The 12,108-nt window shown below is 43.5% G+C and overlaps 1 protein-coding gene across 1 annotated transcript; it reads right to left on the reverse strand.

The window, feature by feature from the left end:
- Positions 1-1,371: 1,371 nt before the first annotated feature.
- wdr20b (WD repeat domain 20b) lies at positions 1,372-10,837 on the reverse strand. Its single transcript, XM_056428487.1, has 4 exons — positions 10,552-10,837; positions 7,445-7,627; positions 3,609-5,111; positions 1,372-3,269 (listed from the first exon to the last, which is right to left on the reverse strand). Exons 1-4 carry the CDS (start codon positions 10,798-10,800, stop codon positions 3,213-3,215), a joined length of 1,992 nt encoding a protein of 663 aa, XP_056284462.1. The 5' UTR covers positions 10,801-10,837; the 3' UTR covers positions 1,372-3,212.
- Positions 10,838-12,108: the final 1,271 nt, after the last annotated feature.

Below are 12,108 nucleotides of genomic sequence, written 5' to 3' on the forward strand. Positions count from 1 at the left end.
ATGCTTGTTTTTATTACTTTCAGTACACTACGTTCCTTAAAAAGTACATATTCAGTAAGGAATCAACTACTGAGTCGTGAAAATGTTGCATCTTTAACTCTTATCCGTTTGATAAAATATACATAAATATTATATATAATTTTGATATCTGGCATACTGAATATTATATGAAGGGCATTGGCACGTCCCATTAAGTAATATGTAGAACGCAATAGGACACAATAGCAGTCTGACCCGTGGTGTATGCTCATATTTTTGTAGTGTTTTCTCTATTATGACCCACAATCCTTTGCAGTGTGCACGCGAGCAATTCATATTTAAACTAGAATGGGCACTCGGTAGAGCTCATACCTTTGCATATCACAAGATTGGGCATTGAATTATGAACATTTTGGCATTAGTTGCATGCCAATTCGATATAAATTGACCGCACTATGGTAAAAAAAAGATGTTGACCTTTTCATGACCTTGACCTTTGACCCGAGCGATCCCAAAATCTAATCAAATGCTCCCCGGATAATAAACAATCATCCCACCAAATTTCATGCGATTCGATTGAATACTTTTTGACTTATGCGAATAACACGCACGCATACAAATATAAAAATAACTAGAATGGGCACTCGGTAGAGCGCATACCTTCGCATATCACAAGATTGGGCATTGAGTTATGAACATGTTGGCATTAGTTGCATGCCAATTGGATAGAAATTGACCGCGCTATGGTAAAAAGAAGATGTTGACCTTTCCATGACCTTGACCTTTGACCCGATCGATCCCAAAATCTAATCAAATGGTCCCCGGATAATAACCAATCATCCCACCAAATGTCATGCGATTCAAGAAGATTGACCTTTTCATGACCTTGACCTTTGACCCGATCGATCCCAAAATCTAATCAAATGGTCCCGGATAATAACCAATCATCCCACCAAATGTCATGCGATTCAAGAAGATTGACCTTTTCATGACCTTGACCTTTGACCCGATCGATCCCAAAATCTAATCAAATGGTCCCCGGATAATAACCAATCATCCCACCAAATTTCATGCGATTCGGTTTAATACTTTTTGAGTTAGGCGAATAACACGCATACAAATAAATACGCGGCGATCAAAACATAACCTTCCGCATTTTCAATGCTAAGGTAATAATAATAAAAAGGGTAAAAAGAAAGAGTATAAAGAAATCGTCAGCTGAGTCTCGTGTGCAAAAACCACGACCCCCGTGTGAGATAATAAGTTAAGTAGCGGACACTGAGCGCGTGCGCGGAAGCATGAGGGCGTGCTCCCCAACTAATGAAGCCACTGATCCATGCGGCACACACACACACACACACACACAGAATAAAGTCACACAGATGGATCATGTAATCTGTCAAAGCTGTTTTTAATAGGCGTCACATGGAGGGGAAAACATAATTAAAAGCTCCCACTGTTAAATATCCTCGGTCTTGCTATGTCGGGTGTTTCTTTGTGTGTGGAGGAAACCCCAAAAAACAAAAACACCTTGAACACACCGTCGCGCGCGTCACGTCGAGTTAGTTTTTCAACAGTTGCAACATGTTTTTGTTCAGCAAATGTACTCACAGAAACTCAGACTCACAGTGCAGCACCGTGCGCAGAACATAGTGGTCGCATCTTATTGGTTAGCGTGAAGTCACACACATGATGGATGGGACTAGTGAGGGGGAGGGGCTGAGAGAGAGGGAGGGGGGCGGGGACTATGCCAGCGTTACTCTTCCTGTGGGTTACCTGAGCTCGGAGTGATGGCTGAATTAGGCCGCTGCGTCTGCGCCTGCGCGCCAGTGTTGCAAACAGGACTCTGCAGCGACAGGACTCTGCAGCGACAGGCCAGCTAGCGTTCAGCACTACCTGTTCGATAGGAGTTCACAGACGCGTCCTATACCAAACGGTTCATTAATAAAAATACACCTGAATTCTCTTTATGTACAACAGAAAAGAAACATTTTCACCTGCATATTCAAGAGTGATTTAATATTAGGTATAGATCTTCTGTATTAGAAATATCACTATTTTCTGAAATAAGGATCTTTGCACTAATGTAATAATGATCGTTTCACCCATAAATCATTAGAGTACAATATTTACATATAATACAGAGCCCATTTAATCTGAAACAATATTAAAATAAATGTTCAATAGATACAAAGGTTTTTCTTTTTAAATTCTATTTATATTTCAACCTTGTCAAGGAGTCCTTACACACTCCGAAAAAATGTAAAGCCATTCTCCTCTAACAAACTACTAAGTGCAAACAATTTTTTTTCTTCCATATATAAAAAACTATGATTGCAGCATCCAGCGTTGAGACAGAGGGCAATGAGAAGCCGTTTGCCCAAGTGCTTCCAAAGCGGTCTTCATCATGTTTTGCTCGTTTTCCACAGTCACGAATTTCAAAATAAGGGCGGGGGGAGGGACCAAAAGCAAGAAGAATAAAAGAAAGAAAAAAAATCTGTGCAAATACACTTTAAAGTGTGATACTATTGATTAAAAATATTTTTTGTAAAGGAAGTTAAAGTTATCTCTTGAACATGTGTTCAGGTTCTGGAGCTGCACAAGAGATCGCCTAGGAAGAGACAATGAAAGATGTGGCTGCTGCTCCCCAAAAAAACAATCCCTCATCTAACTCCCCCCTTTTTTCCGTGAATACATTTGAAGAAACATAATATAGGGAAAGATCTCCGAATTAAAACACAGGGGAAAGAAGAAAGAAAGAAAAAACGTCAGGTTGAGGCATCACCACAATGCTTACAGCATGTCTTTAAAGATCTACAGGCACAAAGGATTGGGAACTAGAGTTTGTTATTTTTAGACTAGACACAACTTGATATGACCAGAGATGGAACAACCAGCCAGCGAAACCGCCCTCCCATAAAACCTCCTGGACCATTTTTAAAGCTTGCCATCTTACTTCCAATAGCACCCTTTTTTTTCTTCTTCTTCACGCCCAGACAACAGGGCGTCGAGTTGTTTTTTCTCAAACCTGTGGCTTGGCCAAAACGTTGGTCGTGTGAGCATGAGCGGTAACATCGGGATGGTGGTACTGATGAGAGAATGAAGGTGAACACCGGAGGTCGTGGGGTGTGTGTGTGTGAGACGGTGTGTGAAGAAGCGCTGCAGGACCGTGGCCTTTTGGTCTCCCCCGTCTCTGTTGCACGGAGCTGTCATTAGCAGCGCCAGCACTGGGGCTATACTACTGTTCCACTGGGGGAGTTGGCTGGGTTGTTTTGAGATGATAGCAAACCCTGCGGAGAGACAGATGACACACATTGATAACAAACAACAGCGTTACTCGAACGTGTTAAAAAAATGTGAAAAAAAGAGGCAGAATAGCGAGGCTGCGAGGTTAACCGACGGACAAAATGTGCTGTTAACCATCAAAACGCGGAGGGCCTATCGTGTAAATCTCGCGTGAAATAAGCAAAACCTTTCTGGCTGCACAGAGTGGCGACAGCGGCTTCTGAATGCAGAGGAAGAAGAAGGAGAAGAAGAAGAAGAAAGAGAAGAAGAAAAACGCCCGCGCTCGAGACAATGCGCGCCGAGAGGCGTCACATGACAGTGTCCTCGAGAGGCCCGTCACTCACCACTTTCCCGGGCCTAGCCCACGTGCAAACGAAACCCTCCTGACAGGCTGTTACCAGACAGTCCTCCAGGAAGATTAACACAGTGAGTCTCTCGTGAGCGATCTTCTTGCACACCAGCGGCTCGAGCAGCGGCACGTCCTGCATGCGCGGGCACAGCAGGGTGCCCAGAGTCTTGGCGGCCTCCGCCTTTGCCGTCCGTGTCGAGCTGAGCTGGTTGAGCTTGTCGCTGCTCTTGCTGCTGATGTGGCCCATGCTGTGGTTCCGCTTGTGGTCCTTCTCGTGGCGCTCCTTGCGCGAGTCGTGCAGCGACAGGGTGGCGAACTTGCTGACGCCGGTGGCGATTAAAGCGCTGTCCATGATGCTGTTGGCCTTGGTGGTGGTGGTGGTGGAGGAGGCGGCGGTGGAAGCGGCTGTGGGTGTGGTGGTGGTGGTGGTGGTGGTGCTGCCTGTGTGACTGTTGGGGGTGCTGCCCCCTGTTGGGTTAGGAGAGTGTGGCAGGCTGTTGGACCGAGGCAGGGTGCCTGGGAGGGAGTTGGGTGGGTTGCCACTGGTGCTGCTATTACTGGTATTGTCTTTACCATTGGTGCCACTGGGATGAGTGGCGGGTACAGTCGCGGGAGCCGCAGCAGCAGTCGTCGTTGTCGTCGTCGTCGTAGCAGCAGCAGTGGTAGTTGTCGTCGTCTGCCCGGTGGCTGGAGGGCTCGTGGCGCTCATGACATTGGTGTGAGTCCTCGTGCGGGACAGGGGCAGGTGGGGGAAGAGGATGTCCTCCGTCAGGTCCCACAGGCACATCTGGGTGTCCTGGCCCACCGAGCCGAACCTGTAGGTCACGCTGACGGGCCGGCTGTCCGTCGAGTTCCTCTTGGAGAGCCGGGAGTGCGCGCTGTTCGCCCGGTCTCGGCCCCCCGCGCCGAAGTGGACCTGCTCGTGGAACTCCTCGTCGCTGCCGCTGAACTCGGCGGGCGGGTCGCCGTCCTCCACGCTGGTGGTGCAGTGGTCGAACGCCACCACGCTCACCCACGACTTGTGGCCGTGGCCCCGCGCGATCACCCGGCAGTCCGAGAACGACCACACCGTCACCAGGTCGTCCTCCCCCCCCGCCACGATGTAGCGGCCGTCCGGGCTCCAGCACACGCACAGCAGGCCGCCGAAGTAGCTCTTCATCGTGCCGTGGAGCTCCGCCGCGTCGAAGCCGAACACCCGCAGGAAGCCGTCCTGGCTCGCGCACGCCAGGAACTTGCCGTCCGGGGAGAAGGCGAACTCGTTGAGCGACCCCTCGCCCACGGTCCAGCGCAGCAGCGGGTTGCGGGCCGACTTGCTCTTGCAGGTGTGCACGGCGTAGTTCTCGCCCTGCTTGAGGAGCTGGTAGTGAGGCGCCGTGGTGCCGCAGGTGTTTTCCACGTTGTACAGATACATGCTGCCGCTGGAGTGAGACACCAGGAACAAGCTCTCCGAGCCGGGAACCCATCGCACGCACGTTACTCGCGACTTGTCGATAAGTCTCTGGAGGGAGGGAGAGAAGAGAAAAACAAACAAAGGACAATAGTCAGCTCGTTATTACAATATTTACAAACTGTGGACACTTGAAACTAAATATAAGAATGATTTAAGCGATATATTATATATATATCCATTTTATAAATATTATATACATATTTTTATATATATATAATATATGTTGTTGTATATTTTTATGATATACATATTTATATACCGTATTTTTTGCACTATAGGAGGCTTAAAGCCTTTTAATTTCTCAAAAACGACAGTGCCTTATAATCCGATTATAATATATATGGATATTTTTTATTTACTGACTGACCTCTTGACCTCGATTTTTGGTTTTGGTTGCCAAGCAAATTAAATGACTTTGTTTGGTACTGACTTTGCACCAGCTGGTAACTACAAAGCCGCACCATTAGACAGGAACGTCATGAGTATTAGCGTAGCGACTGCATACTGTAATACATATACACGCTTCAGAGCGCTAGGCGAGGATGGCTTTGTTAACATAGATATAGCTACTGTTGTGTCAAAGCTACTGTTGCTACAACAAACCGCCAAACGAAAACAAAACCGTGAAACCTCAAAACCCCTCAAACACAACACAACACACACAACAACATCAAACACACAAACACGCACACAACAACATCACCACCACACACATCCCACATACCACGCTACATCTCATGTTTCATACCATATATACTACATTTCCGGACATAACTGTGTTGTCTGTGTTAAAATTACAGTGTGTTAAGAGTGTAAAAAAAAATGAATACAAAAAATCTTTATTGTGAATTTGTTATTGTTGAATGAACGAACGCTGAAAAATTATTGTGAGAATTATTATGAAAGTTTTTTAATACTGACTGACTGACTCTTTATTTTTTTTTTTTTAAAAATGACCTTATAGTCCATAAACTTTTATATATGAAAAAAGACCAAAAAATAGACCATTCATTGGTATATAATATTCTTAAATATATATAATATATTATTTTATAAATATTATATATATTTAAAAATATATCTATATATCTAATATATATCATATTATATATATTTATTATTTTATAAATATTATATATATTTATTAAATATGTTTAATATATATTTTATATATACATACATATATATTATTTTATAAATATTATATATATTTAAAAATATATCTATATATCTAATATATATATATTTATTATTTTATAAATATTATATATATTTTTTAAATATGTTTAATATATATTATTTGATATATATATATATATGTATATACATACATACATATTAGGGCTGTCAGCGTTAACGCGTTAATCTATGCGATTAATTTGGCCGCGATTAACGCACTAAAATATTTTAACGCAACTTTGTTTACTTCCGGTGTCGTTGAAGTTTTTGCACTCCTGTGAGTGTCAAGCCGCGGCAGTCCGCCTCCTTCCTCCCGTCTGCTCCTCGATATTCACAGAGAAACAGAGGGCGACGTGTCGGTGACGCGGGGCGGAAGGCGCAGGTGACTTTAATTTTTGGTCCGCTCGATGCGCGCGCAGACACGCCGGCATGGAGCTCTGCGGCGCGCGAGACGGAGAGCCGAGAAGAGTGAACGACACGTCGAGACAGAATGACATGCTGCTGTAGAGACGACCAACAACAGACGTTTAGTTTAATAAAAGAACAAAGACGTCTTTAAGGAAAGAACCGTACATTACTTCTGCTGTAATCTGGCGCGATAGAGAACATTGCAGGGGGGCGGGGCCTCACCCTGATAGAATGGTGGGGGAAACACTGGGATGTGTCATATGCAAAAGACTTTAAAAGGTGAATTTACATTTTTTGTAAAATGGAGAAAATGAGCCCAGACTCCAGAGGGTTAACGTGACATATTTGAATGTCAGTCAGTTTACCAAGGCCACTGGTTCTGCTGCTGTTCAGTGTTAAAGATGACAGGACCAATGGGGTCTCTAATGCACCTTTTTCATTTACTAATCTGGATGTTTCACTTAAGAAACAATTCATCATCCACGATATTAAATACCTCGCTGGCACTTTATAGGTAGAAGCCTCTTTGAAAACACAGCTCTGTGTGAAGTTTTGTCTTTAAAAAAATAATACAATTAAACAAGTGTCTGAAATACACGCTGTCTGAAGGGATTACTCGTTCATTTAGAAGATTTAGTCTTGAGAAGAAAAAAACACTTTTAATCGCGATTAATGAATTTCAAAATGTGCGATTAATTAGTTAATTTTTTTTAATCAATTGACAGCCCTAATACATATATATATATATTAGTTGGCCTCAGCATCAGAACACCGGACGCTGAAAAGGAACCCACCTCTTCATTGAAGAGTTTGCTGGTTTCCTTCTTTATTGGGTCGATGAGCTGCACCTGGCCGGCGGAGAAGCCCACCAGCAGGGAGACGCTCTCTGCCGTCGCCGTGATGGGGTTGAAGTCATGACAGGTGGGCTGCGTTCCTTTGTAGATCCTCTTGTCGATGGGCTTACTCAGATCGGCGGCCTGGAACGATGAGAAATGAGAACAAATGAGTGGAAACCGTTTGAAGTGTCAGCCGTTTTGACAAACAGCCGAGACTGTGAAGGACAATCCCTCGGCTACAAATTATTTGGTTTCTAATAACTATTTCTCAGATATTACCTAGTTGTATTTATTTAATGAAATTGAAGATTAACATATATTTTTCAAAATTGAAATTTAATAACAACTTTCTTTATAAAACTTTTAAGCTACAGAAAAAACTACTTTAAAAAAAAAAAAAATGTAAACTCAATGCTCTCAAGACAAATATCTTAATAGCATTGTGGGCCACCACCTTCTCTTTGTCTACAAAGTGTTACGCGTGATTATGATGTATTGTGACACATGGGGAGTCATTATACAAAAATAGAGAGGAGGAGGAGCCAAGCCAGACCATATCCCGTCTGCTCACGGTTTGGTCTGGCTTCCAACAACACGACTCAATTTAAATGAAACATGACATGACAAAACGTCATATACAAGCGAGCTATTCTCCCATATCAGGTGACACAAGTTTGAGTCCCGTCATCTTTAACAGAGTGAGCTCGATCATCATCACCGATCGTGACAAAACCAAACTCAAATCGACAAAAGTGGCGTTTCAATATTCTAAAGAAAAAGGAAGATGAGACAATTAGCTAAAACAGTAGTCGGTCTAAAAGGAAAATGATGTATAGACCTGATGAACACGACTGCTAAACTGGCAGGAATGTATCTGCCACTGAACCAGTAAAAATATGATATATAAAAGGACTTTTTATTTTACTGCTGCAACTCTCTTGTGACTTTAATGCATTAAAAAAGGAGGCACAGAGAAAGCTGAGGGGATGAATTCAAACAGCTGTCAGCTTCTTTCTAAGTGAAGCTGCTTTAAATGAAAGAAGGCTCTTTAGCATACCGTAACTGTTCGAGTGCCACTTGTGATGATACGCTTCCCCGATTTGCTACCAAAAAGACACTATATTTTATCAATTAAATCAAACACAAGCTGAGTCTAGACTACTGGCTGACAGGAGAATGTTCTAGTTCTACTCAGTGGGGGAAGCACCTGTCTGACATGAGAAGTAGAGGCAAGGCACATTATCCCAACTATAGAGAGACGGGCTGAAAGAGTAGATGAGCAATGACTCCCCAACTAATGCTGATAACTTGTTCAATAGTCCACAACAACAACCAGGCAGCCTGATTCATCAGCAACAGATAACAGTCTTGTTTTCTGCAAGACATCAGAGCTGCACCGATGCACTTCGAGCTAATCACTCGAAATCCAGACTGTTTGCTGTCCTGGCTCCTCAGTGGTGGAACGAGCTCCCCACCGACATCAGGACAGCAGAAAGTCTTTACATCTTCTGCCTGAAACTAAAAACACACCTTTTCCGACTATATCTGGATTAAAACACAGATTTTCACTTCAGTGGCACTTAAATAGCTCTTATTATGGTACTTTTGTAGTTCGACTATGTTGAGGAAATGTTACTTCCTGTATTCTTGTTGTTCTTAGTTTGTACTCTAGGTTGAATGCACTTATTGTAAGTCGCTTTGGATAAAAGCGTCAGCTAAATGACATGTAATGTAAAGATGCCCCGCAAACTCATTATTCAACGTCAAGTCTCGTTACATTAAACTTTACTTTTCTGTCAAACGACCAATTTGAAATATTCCAATGAAGGAAGATGATGAAGTCACAACGACCGATCATTTCAGCCATCGCTGACCAAAGTTATCTGGACTCAACTAAATGAAAAACGTTTTATTGGACAATTTTCTCATCTTTTGTCTTCTACCAAAAGGAGTAAGTCTTAGTGTGCTGAATAAAATATAGCAGAAGTTGGTTAAAAACTCTTGTATTGTATGCAGTTACCCTAGAGATTATTACAAAATAATAATAATAATGTTCTTAGTTTGTACTCATGGTTAAATGCACTTATCGTAAGTCGCTTTGGATAAAAGCGTCTGCTAAATGACATGTGATGTGATGTAATGTACAAATATATAAAAACCGTAAGTCATAATCAAGTTATCATCTGCATGGAGGCGATGCTGCAATATCACGAGTGCTGTTTTCAAAAGAAGCACAAGTTAATGAGCTGATATTCTTCCTTTTGCGTATTCCAGAATAAAACCCTCGCTGTGCCGCCTTCAGCTGGGTCGAGTCGACACGAAAACAACTTCCTCTCAGGTCGACTGTGCCTGAGCACCTGGGCTGGATCAATAGCAGCAGAGTTCCCACAGAGGAGGCCAGGCTGCCGATCGGGTATTCTGCAGCTGCTTCAGGGACAACACACATCATCAGCACGACAACCACCACACCGTCACCTCAACGAGACCCAGCGTGGCTGGCTGCAATGACGTCATCACTCACTTTGTGCACGCAAACAGAGGATCATGTTGCGTTCCATCACACCCGAATCCTGACAATGGCGTGGACATCACGAGTAACAAACGACCCCTCCACTGCCAGCCTCCCACAGCAGCTCCAGCTGTCACACCAACAACACCAAGTTTTTGGTGTGACAGCTGGAGGAGAAACGAGAATAAACAAACACCTCTTACGACAAGACGAGGTGTCAACCCCGACCCCACCGCCCCGGTTGTCCACTTCACTGGAAAAAATCGGTCACAGCTTTGACGCCGATAAAGCGCTCCAAAGAAAAGCTGTCGCGAGTCTCATCGAGGCGACACCAACAACAACAACAAAACATCCAACTGTGGCGATGTTAGCTCAGAATGCTAATTAGCCCCTAACTTAGCTAGGTCTGCAACATGGCCTTGTCTTGACAACCTGCGCACTTCAATGACAGAAGCTCAGAGAGTTGACAGCCGGGGTGCGACACGTCTGAAGACGCCGGATCAACGGGCGGCTCGCGGACCGCGCGGACTTTGTCGCCGCGGTCGATATTGTTTACCTTTCTCACGCCTTTGTAGATATAAAAGTACAGTTCCCGGCCCACATTGAAACAGATCCTTTCGCCGTTGCCGGACTGGTCGTTTACGTTGACGAAGGAGACCTTGACGGGGTTGGAGCCCTGCGAGTTGAAAGGCACCCTGTTCGGGCGGCTGTATTCGGAGTGAGTGAGGAGTTTGTATACACCTTCTCGAGTGGTGAATTGAGTTTTAATTTCGTTCATCTCCTTCCCTCCTCCCTCCGCCGCCATCTTGGAAATTGGCGTTCATCCTTGTCCGAGCCCCGGATGTTACTCACTGCGCACGCGTAGAGCCGTCGGCCCCGCAGCCATGCGTACAGAGAAGTATATAGTCATGTGAGGTAAACCTAGAAACATAAACAGATCATATAAGTGGAGAAACCGGCTTCGAAGCCAGTAACCCGCACCGAATGGACTATTTATACATAAATATTACACCTCATTGACAACGTGCACCTATTTAATGACGCTTACTACTATAAACAAACAGGTGTAATCATGTAACGTTAAACATACATCATTATTATTTGATTGCTGGATGTTACCAACGCAGATACGATTAAATGGATATAATATAACGTCCCAGTTGGATTGAAAATGACACGACAAGTAACATTTGTTTCATATGTTAAGATTCACTGAAATTGTGTCGGATATTTCTCTTCACCAAGGGGAAATATGCTAAAATAACCATCTTTTGAATGAACAAAATAAAGAAAAAACTCAATTTGAATACTATTGCTGAAAATAAAGAAATCCATTCATACACAGAAAACACAAAGTTCTCATCGCCGGGATCCAGACTGAGATTGACTTTGCTGTAAATACATTATTAAATTAAGGATATCCGATTATGGGCATTCCAGGATATACACCGCCACCATCCAGCTCTTATTTCCTAAAACATCCCTTCCTGTATCAATGCATGTACTCACCATCTTATTCTGGCAAACTATTTAACCTATATGGGGAATCTGGTTCTCCCCTTCAGAAAATATTGATTATGTGATAGCATCAGTTCTCCATGTTTCTCAGTTACAGGGACTGCTTCTAGTCGTGTTGAAACATTTCGATTATGGAACAGATCTGTAGCAAATGAAATATACTGCCATCCACTGGTCAGCTGAAGAAACTCACACCCACACTGGACCAGATCATTCTAGTCTTCTATCTTATACAATGATTCAAACATGTTTAAAAACCTGGTGTTTGAGTTGTTTATGTTGTATTGGAAATGTCATGGGGGGTAATGTCGTTAGCCTGCACCTTTTCCTTTCTCTTGAGGCTCTGATGTCTCTCATCTTGTCAATTTGCTAATCCTAATGATGTGGAATTACTATTCCCTGTGGAGCATCCCCATGGATTCCTTCCTAAGCCACATCACCTGTGCAGGAAGTTAGTTTTGACTGTGTCACGGTCTTGGGTTTTATGCAGTTTCTGCTTTATTTTGAGTTTTCCTCCCTCTTGTGTTCTCAGTTCACTTCACTTCCTGCCTTTGTATGTTTTTCTGCCCTCGCCTCTAATTGGATCCTCATGTGT

Source organism: Pseudoliparis swirei, chromosome 12 (assembly GCF_029220125.1).
Source record: "Pseudoliparis swirei isolate HS2019 ecotype Mariana Trench chromosome 12, NWPU_hadal_v1, whole genome shotgun sequence".
Classification (NCBI taxonomy): Eukaryota; Metazoa; Chordata; class Actinopteri; order Perciformes; family Liparidae; genus Pseudoliparis; species Pseudoliparis swirei.